Below are 17,587 nucleotides of genomic sequence, written 5' to 3' on the forward strand. Positions count from 1 at the left end.
GCTCGTTGTAAACAGGTCCAAAAGTCGAGGTGGGATGTAGGTCAGTCACGGAATATATAACTAATAACCCACATCTTGACCCACGTATTGGCAAAATATTTGGCGGAAAAATGGTTGTCCTCCGGGTATATAAACATCTGCGGTTTTATCGTGTCTGTTGGCACCAGGAAGTAGCAGGGAACAATTTGTAAGAACATATCGACAGACGTCGTGCGAAGAGGCGCAAATCAGACAGTGGACATCAACATCGAATTTCTGACAAAAGAGACAAAGAGGGAAACCAATAATGTGCAGTCCCCATTTTCTGGAATTATTCATCCTAACTATGTCAGGTGCAACACTGGTCTAGGGGTAGCGTCTTTGATTAGTAATCTATGCACACTCAGTCCTGAGTTCTAAACATTGTACTGCTATAATTTAGACTGATACTCAACATTGGCAGCCGAAGACTTCCGGCATGAGAAGTCACTCTCATTGTGCCGACGGCCGAGTCGAAGAGGGCGAAGGACCAGACAGAGGTTCAGGCACAGTCTTTCGAGTGGGAAACCACCCCTAAAGGCGGAAGAGTTATCATTGATCAACGGCATGAGGATGCATTAAAGATACATAATGTGTATTCAAAGGATATGTGGTCTGTGATTGAAAGAGTGTCATGACGACCTCTCCATTGACAAAAGGTTCCGAAATAATCCCCCATTCGGATCTTCGTGAGGGGCCTGTCAAGGGGAGGTGCCCATGAGAAAAAAATTGAGTAACCAACGAAAAGATAGAGTTCTACGAGTCGTGGAGTGGAATGTCAAAAGTATGAACGTGGCAGGGAAGCTAGGACATCTGAAAACGGAAATGCAAATGGTCGATCTACATTTAGTGGGGGCTAATGAAGCGAAATGGAAAGAAGACAATGATTCCTGATCAGGTAAGTATAGGGTAACATAAACAGCAACAGAAAATGATATAACTGCAGTAGGATTCGTTACGAAGTTATGAATAGACAGGTAGGGCAGAGAGAAAGAGTTACTGCCAACTGTGCAGTGACAGGCTTGTTCCTATCAGAACCAGTAGCCAACCAACACCGACTAGGATAGTTCAGATGCACATCGCCGATGTCGCAAGCTGAAGATGAAGAGATAGAGAAAGTATATGAGGATATTGAAGGGTTAAGAGAGTGCTTGAAACGAGATGAAAATTTAACAGGCGTTGGTGAATGGAAAGGTGTTGTGGATGAAGGGGCAGAATGATGAGATACGCTTGAACTTCTCTGGGAGAGGGATACAGAAGTAATAAGGAATGTTGACATATGCTTGTAGTTCTCTGAGGTTATAGATACAGAAATGGGGAATAGCTCAGTACAGTTGTAGGGGAATGGACATCTCTAATAAGGGAATCACACAAGTTGGAAAAAAAACATAAATACAAAGAAAGTGACTGCGAAAAAACTATGAGTAACAGAAGAAATACTTCTGTTGATAGCGAAAGAAGGAAAAACAAAAAGTGACGAGGGAAATTCAGCAATACAGAAGTAGAAGCCAGTGAGGAATGGAATAAACTGGAAGTGCAGAGGAGCTAAGACGAAATGGGTGCTTGTAAAATGTGAAGAAAGCGAAAAAAATGATTGTCGGAAAGACTGACTCAGCATCTACAAAAGTCAAAGCTATCTTCGGTGGAATTAAAAGCAAGGGTTGGCGAAGAGTTATCGGGCTTCCAGCCGGGTGGCGATGTCTTCAAACTGTGACGTTTCGACGAGTGACATACTCATCATCTTCTGGCGAAGATGAGTATGTCACTCGTCGAAACGTCGCAGTTGGAAGACACCGCCACCCGGCTGGAAGCCGAAAACTCTTCGCCAGCAGCTTTTTTTTGTTGTGGTCTTCAGTCCTGAAACTGGTTTGATGCAGCTCTCCATGCATCTCTATCCTGTGCAAGCTTCTTCATCTTCCAGTACCTACTGCAACCTACATCCTTCTGAATCTGCTTAGTGTAGTCATCTCTTGGTCTCCCTCTACGATTTTTAGCCTCCACGGTGCCGTCCAATGCTAAATTGGTGATCCCTTGATGCCTCAGAACATGTCCTACCAACCGACCCCTTCTTCTGGTCAAGTTGTGCCACAAACTTCTCTTCTTCCCAATCCGATTCAATACTTCCTTATTAGTTATGTGATCTACCCATCTAATCTTCAGCATTCTTCTGTAGCACCACATTTCGAAAGCTTCTATTCTCTTCTTGTCCAAACTATTTATCGTCCATGATTCACTTCCATACAAGGCTTCACTCCATGCAAATACTTTCAGAAATGACTTTCTGACACTTAAATCTATACTCGATGTTAACAAATTTCTCTTCTTCAGAAACGCTTTTCTTGCCATTGCCAGTCTGCATTTTATATCCCCTCTACTTCGACCATCATCAGTTATTTTGCTCCCCAAATAGCAAAACTCATTTACTACTTTAAGTGTCTCACTTCCTAATCTAATTCCCTCAGCATCACCCGACTTAATTCGACTACATTCCATTATCCTTGTTTTGCTTTTGTTGATGTTCATCTTATATCCTCCTTTCAGGACACTATCCATTCCGTTCAACTGCTCTTCCATGTCCTTTGCTGTGTCTGACAGAATTACGATGTCATCGGCGAACCTCAAAGTTATTATTTCTTCTCCATAGACTTTAATACCTACTCCGAATTTTTCTTTTGTATCCTTCACTGCTTGCTCAATATACAGATTGAATAACATCGGGGATAGACTACAGCCCTGTCTCACTCCCTTTCCCACCACTGCTTCCCTTCCATGTCCCTCGACTCTTATAACTGCCATCTGGTTTCTGTACAAATTGTAAATAGCCTTCCGCTCCCTGTTTTTTACCCCTGCCAGCTTCCGAATTTGAAAGAGAGTATTCCAGTCAACATTGTCAAAAGCTTTCTCTAAGTCCACAAATGCTAGAAACGTAGGTTTGCCCTTCCTTAATCTAGCTTCTAAGATAAGTCGTAGGGTCAGTATTGCCTCACGTGTTCCAACATTTCTACGGAATCCAAACTGATCTTCCCCGAGATCGGCTTCTACTAGTTTTTCCATTCGTCTGTAAAGAACTCGCATTAGTATTTTGCAGCTGTGAGTTATTAAACTGATAGTTCGGTAATTTTCACATCTGTCAACACCTGCTTTCGTTGGGATTGGAATTATTATATTCTTCCTGAAGTCTGAGGGTATTTCGCCTGTCTCATAGATCTTGCTCACCAGATGGTAGAGTTTTGTCAGGACTGGCTCTCCCAAGGCCATCAGTAGTTCTAATGGAATGTTGTCTACTCCCAGGGCCTTGTTTCGACTCAGGTCTTTCAGTGCTCTGTCAAACTCTTCACGCAGTATCGTATCTCCCATTTCATCTTCATCTACATCCTCTTCCATTTCCATAATATTGTCCTCAAGTATATCGCCCTTGTATAGACCCTCTATATACTCCTTCCACCTTTCTGCTTTCCCTTCTTTGGTTAGAACTGGGTTTCCATCTGAGCTCTTAATATTCATACAAGTGGTCCTCTTTTCTCCAAACGTCTCTTTAATTTTCCTGTAGGCAGTATCTATCTTACCCCTAGTGAGATAAGCCTCTACATCCTTACATTTGTCCTCTAGCCATCCCTGCTTAGCCATTTTGCACTTCCTGTCGATGTCATTTTTGAGACGTTTGTATTCCTTTTTGCCTGCTTCATTTACTGCATTTTTATATTTTCTCCTTTCATCAATTAAATTCAATATTTCTTCTGTTACCCAAGGATTTCTATTAGCCCTCGTCTTTTTACCTACTTGATCCTCTGCTGTCTTCACTACTTCATCCTTCAAAGCTACCCATTCTTCTTCTATTGTATTTCTTTCCCACATTCCTGTCAATTGCTCCCTTATGCTCTCCTTGAAACTCCGTACAACCTCTGGTTCTTTTAGTTTATCCAGGTCCCATATCCTTAAATTCGCACCTTTTTGTAGTTTCTTCAGTTTTAATCTACAGGTCATAACCAACAGATTGTGGTCAGAGTCCACATCTGCCCCTGGAAATGTCTTACAATTTAAAACCTGGTTCCTAAATCTTCGGGTGAATACCCGATAAATATTCAAAACATTCCTTCAGCGAGAAATCTGAATTCGCACAGAAAGGAAATTAATGAAACCCACTATAAATTAACTGTTTGAAAACAGTATCACATTCCAAATAGCCACATGCGAATCAGCGTGGTGTAAAGCTTATTATTTCAGATATATATAAAAAAAATTGTAATTTAAACCCTAAGTTTAAATTCGAAGTCCTTATGTGCTTAACTCAACCATAATGAAAGTAATGGTTTGCTACTAAATAAATATAATCATTGCAGTCATTCAGTCAAATGTTGAAATACAAGGTGATTCAGAAATTTGAACACAAATTGAATTAGCTAAATACAACAACTTTGGAGCAGGAACGTATGGTCTCGAAATGATCCATTGTCACTGAAATCACTGGATGACAGAGAAAACAAGGACGATCAACAGACATGCATTTTAAGGTCATTAAAAATAGTTTGTTAGCTCAGCAATTTTCTACTTTACAGAAGTGTTGGAAGTCGAGAGTACAGTATTGAGTACATGCATAACATCTTTGTAGAAAATTCTTGGACACAGGCATATAGCATAAACTTCGCTAGATGCTGCAAGTACATTGGCAAGAACTGTTTCTGCCAAGAAGTGATTCTTCGTCAGGAACTCCTGTTATGCACACGACCCTTTTGATAAGCCTGAGATCAGGCAAGCGAAGTGGTCATGCAGCTGGACTTTCCAACCCGATCCGATGTGTGGGAATGTGGCAGTCTTATATACGGACACCGGTAGGGTTTCGGTATTGACTACCACCTTCGCAGGAGATATGTTGCAATCACGTGGTGAAAAATATATCTGTGTCAATTAAGGCAAACTAAGGTATCTTTTTATCGAAACCAGTAGAGAGTAAATAAAGCTGTACAGCTGTGGGAACAAAAAATATTCTTTTCCTAATATTTGTCGGCTGTGGGTAACAACTTGAGGAATGGCTTAGGATGAAACTGTGTGGCCTCGAATAATGCGTTACATATACATCTCACAGACTCGCCATAGCTAACCGTGCCTGACCAGAGTGACCCAACAACTGAACCGAAGATACTACGCAACCAAGCAAGACACATCAAATAAGACTGACCCCACGATTTATATACCTGTGTAGACGGCTAATTGCCCCCAACGATTCAAAAATTCATAATTTCAGGGTAAAATTTAAATTTTACACACGAAACATGTTTTTTTTCAAAAATGCATCTTTTGGCGCTGGTCACTCTCCGAACTTGGCAATCTACATACTACACACAGTATGTAAAAAATACAGAATCTTATCCAGTGCCAAGAGAGGACACAAAAATACAAATAGCAGGTGAAATAAAATTGTTATGCCGTAGATGACTATCTAAAGCCGTGCATCTTATTTACTGCATTCGATCTTGCTTTTGAACTTATTCTCAGTGGTACTAAATTAGAATAAGGGGCAAAATATTGAACAGACAGTTAATCATTAACTTCATTAATAATATTAACACAAAACTCCTATTTGGATACATGAGGCTGAAGATTAGGTGTAGTGCTTTACAGACGTGCTTCCACAGTACTTGCTGATAATTGTGTAGGTGTTTTCAGGCTTGATTAATTGATTCCATCGTAGTTAATTATACATGATGCAAATTTGTGACTTTTACTAGAGACTGCTGCAACAATCTGATACCAATAGCCGTTTATACCTGTTGGTAGCTGTAAGTGTTTCTACATAACAGTTCTATGAATGTTTTTGCTTAGTTTCAAGAATCGTAAACAAAACCAGAAAATTAATATTGGTGTGTTTATTAAGTGGAGATGAAATGGGCTTCCGTAGAGAAAGGTGTACAGTAGACGAACTCTATGTGATGAAACATATCATAAATAAATACGCAGAATTTAATCGATAGACGAACTCCGCAGTTCTTGATTTGGAAAAACCCTCAGTAAAGTTAACAGAAGAAATCTATGGAGCTTAATGAAGAAAGGAAGGCGCTCACTGTATTTAGTAAACACCGTGAAAACCTACACGAAATTTCAACATTCACGTATATGCACTGTCTGACAAAAAAGTTCATTCTTGCTAAAATATACTTTTCTAGTGTTAAACACATTACTCGATTTGAGGAAGAAATTTCTGAGAATGTATGTTTTGAACAAAGAATTGTATGTGGGAGAATAGTGGGTTATGGAAAAACGGGGAAGAGGAGAATTCAAGGACTTGAGTTGCAGAACTGTAGAGGAAGAAAATTAAAAGGAGCATAGAAAACATAGCACATAAGAAGGCAAACTATGACCGGACATGTACTATGACATCAAGGAATATCTTCCGCGGTACTCAAGTGGGCTGAAGAAGCTAAAGACTGTAGGGGGGAGATAAGATTGGAACATAATCAGCAAATAGTAGATATCTTTGGTTCCAAGTGGCATTTTAAGAATTATGAGACTGGCGAGCAGCTTCAAACTAGTCAGAAGAAATGATCAAAATTGATTCGTTAAGATCGAGGCAAGTTTCACAGCGCCAAATCAGGTACATAACCACAAGGAAACGTGTGCAAGATTCACATTATATCACTTCTTTAAGCTATGACAAGAAAAAAGTTAATGTAACGTACAATGGCTGCAGGCGTTTCTGGTTTTCACCCAGAGGTTCGTTTGCTACGTAGATCTAGTCTTCGCGTAATGGATCTGCTTCTTGCCTGTAATAACAAACAGCGCTCATAGGAGTTTCAGTCCTTTTGAAAAAATTATAAAATCACCAAGTTTGCACTTTTCGCAGTTCCTTTTGGCCATCATCCAACAAACGTGTCATCATCCATACACGACCCTTTAGCGTATCACTTTTTCGTGTAAAATATACTGTTAATTTTCTCCTTATGTGGTTGTTGTGCAGAAAATCTGAAGCACTGTCAATCGGTAATCTTCGAAAACCATATTTTGTAGAATCTTTCATTTTTCAGCTGAGTATATGCTGGTTTGAAACTACCTAGCAGATTAATGCTGTACCAGGTCGGAGATCGAACCTGGGGCATTCCCTTTAGCAGGCAATGCTGTTACCAGCTGCGCAATCCAGTCACGACTCGCCGTCACAGCTTTGATATGTCCTGGATAGCTCTGTTGGTTATATTATTGCCTGCGGAAGGTATGGTTCCAGGTTCGATTTTCGTCCTGGCATGCAGTTTTACTTAGCTCCATTGTTCTATCACTCTTGTGTATTTGAAGCAGACTGCAGTTTTGGCGCGTCCTACTGCTTGATCACCCTCAAAATAAGTACGTAAATACACAATTGATATCACGGTCACGGATAGCAGCAATCTACGACTCTTTTCTGATGACGCTGTATGGTATGGGAAGGTGTCGTTCAGGGGCTGCCAGAGGCTATTGGACGACACAGACGGAATTCTCTTTGGCGCTATGAATGCCATCTGCCTCTTAATGTAGAAAAGTTTTATTTCCGAATACAGTATTAGTAGCATGCTGGGTGACAAAGACATGTCATTTAAATGTCTGGGTATAGCGTTCCAAAGCGACATGAAGTAGCACGAGAAGGTAAGGACTTTAGTAAGGAAAGTGGATGTTCGATTCGAGATAATTTTAGGAAAGTGGGGCTGGTCTGTATAGCGGACCACTTATGGGACCCTAGTGCAACCCATTCTTCATTAATGAAATGTTTGAGATCCCACCAGGTCGGATTAAAGGAACTTATCGAAGATCGAAGAAATTCAGACGCATGCTGCTAAATATGTTATCGGTAGATCTGATCAGCACCCAAGTCTTACAGGGATGCTTCGTGAACTCAAAAGGGAATCATTCAAGGAAAGACGACCTTGTTTTTGCGAGACACTCTTGAGAAAATATAGAGAACCGGCATCTGCAATTCACAGCCGAATATTTCTACAGCTGGCAACGTTGATTCGCCTAAGGACCGCGAAGAAAGGAAAGACGAATTAGAGCTCGTATGGAGGAACATACTGTCGTTTATTTTCTCTGTGTTTGCGAGTGCAACATGAAAGGAAACTATTACTTATGGTACAAGGTACCCTCCCCCACTCATCATATTGTGGCTTGCGGAGAATATATTTCGATGCAGAAAAGTACAGAGTCTTATTAATTAATCTTTGATGGGTACAAATCAATTTTAATTCAATTTTCGTTGGGTATAATACGTCAAAAATATGAAAATGATGCCGGCTTGGTATAGGAGTTTGCCTATTATAGAAATCCACGTAAAAAACATGAAAATCATGACGGCTTGGTATAGGAGTTTGCCTATACTAAAAAACCGTGCGCTACCTGATTACTGTAGAAAGATACATAAATAAAATTTCACACGTTATTGTGCAGCATGTGACAATATAACAAGACGAAAGTTCTTTTCAGTAAATATTCATCTGTGTCAAGTGAAGAATGTATCTCCTTGCCCTCCTAACTCTGTGATTGGGTTCCTTCTTAATACACAACCGGGGAAAAGAACGCAACAGATTCTAAGCCACGTATATTCAAACGTTTGTGGTCACGTCTGTTAAAGGCTGCCGTGTTTTATTAGTAGCCTTTCTAAGGAAACAATAAATAACAAACCACAGTGGACATTGTACAGCCTACACAAACACCACATTAACGAAAATTCAATCTTTTTTATTTTGGTTTCGGTACGTAAATTTCGCTATTTTACGTTACTAACACCTGAAAAGCATCCATAAAATCTTTTAACTAAAGTTCAGTCTTGATCACAACACTTATGTCTCAAAAACATAAGTAACCGGTTTCGGTTATATTTGTATAACCATCGTAAGACCCATGGCTTCCTCGGAGGGTGGTAGGCGGAGCTCTCCGCAGCTGCTACTAAGTCAACTGATCAGATCTTCAATTTTCCGTGTAGTTTGCACATTTCCACGTAAGACAAACTAATGCTGGTGGAAAAGTTAAGAAAAATCTGTAATTTAGCGGTTTTGCTTTTCCCTGGCAGTTACGTCTAACGGAACTGTGGAAATTCGGTCGATTTACCAGTACGCATAACTGAATATAGATCTAAGTGAGCTTCCATTTTCTTTCTACAAACGCAGATAAAAATTTTCCCACTCCGTGTATCGAATTACAGGGTGGAATGTGCAACACCCAGAGTGCACTTAGCAATCGAAGGTAAAGCTGAGGTAGAGAATACCAGTTTATTCAGTTAAAATACTGTATGTGGAAGAACATTTCTACTCGCTAGTATGAGATAATATTATAAACTGAATACGCTTTCGCGCCAGAGTCTGTTAACATAGTTTTCTGGGTATGGTACAGTGGCATATTGGCAAAAAAAAAAAAAAATAGAAAGAAAGAAACTGTTACTGGTGAAGCCAATATTTCAGTCACCGTTACAGTGGCCTTCTTCCGGGTCTATTGTTGTGTAGTTTCTGCCAAGAGTTACTTATATATTATTCTTTCATGATTGCGTACTGAGCATGACATTGCCTAATGGTTACAAAAACATTCATATACCTGTTTTATTAGTGCTGAAGGAGTGGGAACAGTATAGTAATATGTTACTGCACTGGAGGGAGTGGGATGTGCTGTTGTCTACTGCTTCTTACATTGTGTGCTGCGATTAGAAGTCATGAGCGAATGGACTACGGACTCCTTTCTCCTTGCTGGATGCGGACCGTACGGCAACAATTACTCGCCGGTAGCGCTCGAGTCACTTGTTGTTTGTGCGGCCCGTTGGGCTCTCATGGCTGGCAGCCAGGATGGGACGAGCCAGAGTCCATCCTATCTATTCACGTTGTTGAGACGTTTTACAGTGTCGATCACTTCTCTGATCTAGCCTTTTCTCAAACTCGAATACTTGACAAGTATGCAGGTTTCGCTATTATTTTCTTGGCGCAGGCTTTCAGATTTCCGGTTACGCTCGTGTTCTCGTATGCGCGTTGTTACTGGGCTGTCGGTCGCACCGTTGTATACTTCTGTACACTCACATTCGCCGCGCGGGATTAGCCGAGCGGACGTCTCTAGCGTGCGCTCAGCCTCTCTTGCTCGGGAAAGTCAAGTAGGAAAACGCCGGTTCGGTAGCTCAGCATGTTCGGTCAGAGGGTTAGCTTCCCTCTGTAATAATAATAATAAAAAAAACTGAGTTAACCGATCAATGAACAAACTTAAACGGGTGTCTTACGACGTCCGCCCCGAACAGATTCAACGAACAAAAGCGAAGAAAATAAGATTAAAAAAAGAAAAAAAAGAGCGGTCTAAGGCGCTGCAGTCACGGATTGCGCGGCTGGTCCCGGCGGAGTTTCCGGTCCAACCTCGGGCATGGGTGTGTGTGTGTGTGTTTGTCCTTAGGATAATTTACGTTAAGTAGTGTGTAAGCTTAGGGACTAATGACCTTAGTAGTTAAGTCTCATAAGATTTCACGCACATTTGAACACATTCCGCCTCCTATACGCATTAAGCAATATTCATGCTCAAAGTATCCAACGAAGCAAATGTAAAATTTAGATTTACAAGGTAAACTATGCTAAGAAAAGTGGTATTAATTTTTCCTGTCAATAACACGATAATACAAAGCCTTCGTTTCATCTGTGAATCTCTCTTCCTTGGGTTACACTTAAACGTACAGATTTTATCCATTTCTAAATTGCTTTCCGTTTCCTCAACTGTGTGACATAAATTTACATTTTAGGCAAGTATGTAAACGCATAGTGATAGTAATTTCAAGACAAGTAAAAAAACTGATCTGCATTTTTATTTTTTACTTGAATCTGCTTTCTATCTTGAATGCTTGTAATACATGTCTGAATATCTCATTGCACCATCGTGGCAAAAATTCATAATAAGAGTAAGAACATTCGAGACATGTAGCTAAAAGTATCCAAAACTGTTTTGATGAAGCGTAGTTTCTAAAGGGGTCCGTCGTTGTAACATTCAGTAATCTTACTGGGTGACGTGAGTACAGAAATATAACCACGGAAAGAAATTAGGGGGGCCTTCACTTCAAGAGCGGGCTGTGGAAGTGTTTAATGTTAGTAACAGGACCCATTGCGGAAAAAGAAAAAAATCATCAAGGAATCAGTGCGCTATGAAACCATAGGACATTGAAGTAAGGGCGTTGCGAAAGATGACTTTACAGTGGGTTATCCACCAACAAAATCTCTGACACAACTGAGCTGTGTAGCAGTTCGGAGTCCCCTCGTCGATAGCACCCCTGCCTGATCTACCCTGTCACCTATTTTCACTTTAAAATAATTCCCTGGAGTGGTAGCTTCATGCTTCTAAAATAATGCTTCTGTCAGAAATCAGTGTGAAATAATGATTTTATTTTAGCAGTAAGGTACACATATATTTTAAAATGATTTCGCACTATACGTAATTCGTCCAAACAGAGAAAGTCAATCACGTATTTCTAAACCAGACATCGGCATGTGTAGGGGGGGGGGCAGCCATCAGAAAGTTGTATTGTAACTTGTCAAAATATCCTAGTTATCGCCAAAGCATGTCTGTCGGCGTATAAAATCACATGTAGACAGATCACTGAGCGTGCCTGCCCACCATCATCGTGGTGGCCAATTACAACCAAAAGATGACATACAAGAACATACAACTTAAGAACCAAACATGAAGAGGACTACACTCCTGGAAATTGAAATAAGAACACCGTGAATTTATTGTCCCAGGAAGGGGAAACTTTATTGACACATTCCTGGGGTCAGATACATCACATGATCACACTGACAGAAACACAGGCACATAGACACAGTCAGCAGAGCATGCACAATGTCGGCACTAGTACAGTGTATATCCACCTTTCGCAGCAATGCAGGCTGCTATTCTCCCATGGAGACGATCGTAGAGATGCTGGATGTAGTCCTGTGGAACGGCTTGCCATGCCATTTCCACCTGGCGCCTCAGTTGGACCTACGTTCGTGCTGGACGTGCAGACCGCGTGAGACGATGCTTCATCCAGTCCCAAACATGCTCAATGGGGGACAGATCCGGAGATCTTGCTGGCCAGGGTAGTTGACTTACACCTTCTAGAGCACGTTGGGTGGCACGGGATACATGCGGACGTGCATTGTCCTGTTGGAACAGCAAGTTCCCTTGCCGGTCTAGGAATGGTAGAACGATGGGTTCGATTACGGTTTGGATGTACTGTGCACTATTCAGTGTCCTCTCGACGATCACCAGAGGTGTACGGCCAGTGTAGGAGATTGCTCCCCACACCATGATGCCGGGTGTTGGCCCTGTGTGCCTCGGTCGTATGCAGTCCTGATTGTGGCGCTCACCTGCACGGCGCCAAACACGCATACGACCATCATTGGCACCAAGGCAGAAGCGACTCTCATCGCTGAAGACGACACGTCTCCATTCGTCCCTCGATTCACGCCTGTCGCGACACCACTGGAGGCGGGCTGCACGATGTTGGGGCGTGAGCGGAAGACGGCCTAACGGTGTGCGGGACCGTAGCCCAGCTTCATGGAGACGATTGCGAATGGTCCTCGCCGATACCCCAGGAGCAACAGTGTCCCTAATTTGCTGGGAAGTGGCGGTGCGGTCCCCGACGGCACTGCGTAGGATCCTACGGTCTTGGCGTGCATCCGTGTGTCGCTGCGGTCCCGTCCCAGGTCGACGGGCACGTACACATTCCGCCGACCACTGGCGACAACATCGATGTACTGTGGAGACCTCACGCCCCACTTGTAGAGCAATTCGGCGGTACGTCCACCCGGCCTCCCGCATGCCCACTATACGCCCTCGCTCAAAGTCCGTCAACTGCACATACGGTTCACGTCCACGCTGTCGCGGCATGCTACCAGTGTTAAAGACTGCGATGGAGCTCCGTATGCCACGGCAAACTGGCTGACATTGACGGCGGCGGTGCACAAATGCTGCGCAGCTAGCGTCATTCGACGGCCAACACCGCGGTTCCTGGTGTGTCCGCTGTGCCGTGCGTGTGATCATTGCTTGTACAGCTCTCTCGCAGTGTCCGGAGCAAGTATGGTGGGTCTGACACACCGGTGTCAATGTGTTCTTTTTTCCATTTCCAGTAGTGTAGTTACCACTAGTTACCATAACATGACGTAATGGAGAAAAATTACATAAACTCGCTGCAAATTGTTAATTTCAAAATCAACGTAAAATTCAGAAAAACTGTACTGGAATAGACTTAATTATCAGGTTGTATTTTCCTAAGTTATATAACGACGAAGAGGAGAAATTTCATTTCTATGTTGTGGATAAATAAGTGCAAATAATACCAAAATAATGCTAAAATTATTGTTAATCACCAGATGTCGCCACTTTTCTGCAGGAGTGCATAGTAGACACGGTGTAATACAAGCATGGGCCATGACCACACTGAAAGGCAATTTTTCTCTTTCTTCTGTGTTATCTGAAAATGATTGTTGTAGTCATTCTAAATCGATAATTATCCGTATAGTGCTGGGAAGTATTCCAATTAAGAGTCCTGAAACTTGCAACTAATCATTGAAATAATGACGGTTAACTGAAATTACTACATTGAAACAAACCCTATTGTCTTGTGTCGAATTGAAGCTGTACAAATTGTTTCTGTGCTGAAATGTTATTTAAAGTCCTTCACTTCACAATGTAACCACATTTACGAGAAAACGAATTAGATATCAACATTTAAGAGTGAATCGTTACGCTGATGACAGAGGTGATGTTTCACCATACACATTAAACATGCCGCCGAAAGCGCTATGAAACCACTTAGTTCCGTGAAACTTCATGCGCCGCTGGTCTGAACTGCGAGCAAGATGCATTAGACATTACTAAGCAGTTCTTCTTATGGAAAACAAATCTTGAAAAGTGCAATTCTGAATGATTAAATGAAGTAGTGGAGAGTACCACAAACGGAATAATAACCACGTGGACATCAGAATTATGGGAATGACACCAGAGGAAATTATGACCGAAAATGGGTAAAGCTGAGAAACAGAAATTTACTCCTATGGTACACTGGAATGGAAAGGATTCATCATTTATCACATTGGCAGATCGGGTTTCCATATCAGTAATAATAAAACGTTACAATGTATAAGGGTTATCAGCCTTGGTACATCAACTTATTTGTGTTGGTTTTCGAACCACTGGCTTTCTTCTTCGGGAGTCACAGTACATAATTCCATTCCATATTATTTACTTTACTAAAAGTATTACCGAGATTATCGTTGTTCTGATGCCAAGGGTTTCATTAGGTCCTGAATGAATGCCACCTACATAGAAATGGAAAAGTGTATAATCCACTTGTTCCTATAATGAAGTTTTGATCCTAACAAATACATGCAACTTATAATTCAAGGGAAGTTATGGGAAAAATCATTTTAAGATGAAGTAGTCTATTAAAGCCCTTTGTTCCCACAACAAGGATTATAACTCATTTCATTGTACCCTCAGACAAGCAGCCAGCCTTTAATTTACCTATGGATTCCTCCATTACTTTAGCTGACAGAGAGACTTACGCTGCGCAGCTGTTAAAAACGTGTAAAATATTTGACTTGCTCGCTTAATTGATTAGAAGGGACTTTAATTTCTTACCAGAGTGGATGACTCAGCCATTTTTTAAGAGATGAACAGGCCACTATATTCCGTGCTCTTGCTTTAGCCATCTCAGTCTTTAGATATTTATGTTTGGAAATGTTTTAGAACAATAGGAATGCTAATAACTTTTAGTTGCAGTGACAATGTATATATGCAAATTAACGTGGCTGATATGGGAGTAATAGTGTGCGATTTTAACTGGGCATATATCTTTCCGTGTTTTATGTTGTAGATGGTTTAACATCACTGATCAGTAATTAATTTAACAAGGGTACTAATAACCACCCTAATGAGGAGCCTAAAGCTAAAGGAACACACACACACACACACACACACACACACACACACACACACACAGAGGGAGAGAGAGAGACGCTCACACTCACAGGAAAAGAAAAAAAGGAATGAATGAAAGTTAAATGTAATAGTATTTTAGAGAGGTTACGTGGAAAAACAGAGAGAGAAATGAAATACGATATGTCAGCCGTCTGAGCTTCACAACTTCTATATAAGACGTAAGTACAGCCACCACAAAACTACTACAAATGCTCTGTTATACAATATTAGTTCTACCACTGTGTCATCACGTGGTAGCATATAACTTTAAAACGGCGTATATCAACATATCCACTATTTTTAAATTTCTGAAATTACCGATTTACGGCGCGATAAATCCAGTAGTACCAATTAACATTCTTTCACTGTAAGTGGTATCTAAGCCGTCAGACAGTATTAACCACCACAAAGTCGTTATAGTGAGTAACTCGTCGAAGTAAGCCATATCTGCTACAGCATGTCTCTCGACATCTAAAATCATAAGGCGACTTATAGCTGTCCGTGCACTCCCACAACCATCGCGATATACTAATTCCAGCCAATAGGTCGTGCACAAGATAATCAGTTATAAAAGTGAAAACTAAACAGAAGTTGCTGTGGTTACAATAACAATATCACAAACAGTGTCACAAAGTTGATAATCCCAATATAAGTACAATGTTCATAAAAACGTACACATTTTAAAATCTAAACTTTGCTAGATGATGAGCAGCACAACAAACGTTATGGTAGCTACGCATAAAACCGTCTTGGATTTATAGGTCTGCTTAGTGACGTGTCCACCTACTCAAGAAATCGAGGGAGCAACAGAGGGCTATCATTTAGAGAAGGTAGCACAGACTGCTGTGCAAGGTAGCTGTCTGAAGTAACGTAGACGTTATCTGTGTGGCATAAAAATTTATACACCAACTTCACAATCAATCCAGTCTAGAGGTTAATAAGCACAAGTGTTAAGAATATGTGTCTGTATTCCAAGAACTGAAATGAGTTTGTCTCTTAGAATGAATGCTTCTTTTTAAAAAGAAACTTGTTTTTAAGTTTAGTTGCTTGGGTAGGAGTAGAATGATAAGGTGTTCATTAAGATTTCATTAATTTTAACACTAATGATGTATCCGTATCCCGTAAACCGACTCGTTCCACATCATTTGGATAGCAGAGTCGTTCTAATGATCTATGGAACATGTAGGTAGTTAAATAAGGCTTGCAGCAGGAGATAGCTTAAAGAGAGTCACTGTTTGTGTGTTGTGTTGCAGACAGCAGCCACTTCCAGCCGCTGTTCCGTAACTGTCACCTGGGCGCGACGCCTCCCAACTTGGTCGTCTTCTACCGCAACATCTCCATTATGGTGAGAAGAACACCGCTCTTCGCATCTGTGTCTTGTGAACATCAGCATGCTTTTAGAGGCGCTAGCTCCCGCCTTCTGCTGCTAAGTTTCTCCATGAAACGAAACGCTTAATTTTACTTGGAAATCTAGTCGAGAGACCTTTCATATATCTCAAATCTCTGTACTGTGCAGAGCAGGGATATATATATATATATATATATATATATATATATATATATATACGGGGTGATTGATATTAACGTTTAAAAACCCTTGATGTGACATAGATGATGCTGAGACAGGTAATTTAAGATGCGACACATGCGGGGAAAAACGTTGGGAAATACCCCAAAAGTGGATGACAAATATTGAACAAGTGGCGTCACCAGATGACGTAAGTGGGCCGCTAGAAAGACAGGACGTACCGAGTACGTCACTATACGTAACACTGCAAGTTTGCGAATGCCAGCAACCGTCTCTGGCGGCAAGCGAGCAACTACACTCCTGGAAATGGAAAAAAGAACACATTGACACCGGTGTGTCAGACCCACCATAATTGCTCCGGACACTGCGAGAGGGCTGTACAAGCAATGATCACACGCATGGCGCAGCGGACACCCCAGGAACCGCGGTGTTGGCCGTCGAATGGCGCTAGCTGCGCAGCATTTCTGCAACGCCGCCGTCAGTGTCAGCCAGTTTGCCGTGGCATACGAAGCTCCATCGAAGTCTTTAACACTGGTAGCATGCCGCGACAGCGTGGACGTGAACCGTATGTGCAGTTGACGGACTTTGAGCGAGGGCGTATAGTGGGCATGCGGGAGGCCGGGTGGACGTACCGCCGAATTGCTCAACACGTGGGGCGTGAGGTCTCCACAGTACATCGATGTTGTCGCCAGTGGTCGGCGGAAGGTGCACGTGCCCGTCGACCTGGGACCGGACTGCAGCGACGCACGGATGCATGCCAAGACCGTACGATCCTACGCAGTCCCATAGAGGACCGCACCGCCACTTCCCAGCAAATTAGGGACACTGTTGCTCCTGGGGTATCGGCGAGGACCATTCGCAACCGTCTCCATGAAGCTGTGCTACGGTCCCGCACACCGTTAGGCCGTGTTCCGCTCACGCCCCAACATCGTGCAGCCCACCTCCAGTGGTGTCGCGACAGGCGTGAATGGAGGGACGAATGGAGACGTGTCGTCTTCAGCGATGAGAGTCGCTTCTGCCTTGGTGCCAATGACGGTCGTATGCGTGTTTGGCGCCGCGCAGGTGAGCGCCACAATCAGGACTGCATACGACCGAGGCACACTGCATACG

General features: G+C 42.1%; 1 protein-coding gene across 1 annotated transcript in view; it reads left to right on the forward strand.

Moving 5' to 3' along the window:
* LOC126267439 (locomotion-related protein Hikaru genki-like) overlaps positions 1-17,587 on the forward strand; it is a 422,288-nt gene that overhangs the window by 137,861 nt on the left and 266,840 nt on the right. The window contains exon 3 of the mRNA XM_049972705.1: positions 16,203-16,294. Coding sequence (XP_049828662.1) covers positions 16,203-16,294 — 92 coding nt within the window. The remainder of the gene's footprint in view (positions 1-16,202; positions 16,295-17,587) is intronic.

This window comes from Schistocerca gregaria, chromosome 4 (genome assembly GCF_023897955.1).
Source record: "Schistocerca gregaria isolate iqSchGreg1 chromosome 4, iqSchGreg1.2, whole genome shotgun sequence".
Lineage (NCBI taxonomy): Eukaryota > Metazoa > Arthropoda > Insecta > Orthoptera > Acrididae > Schistocerca > Schistocerca gregaria.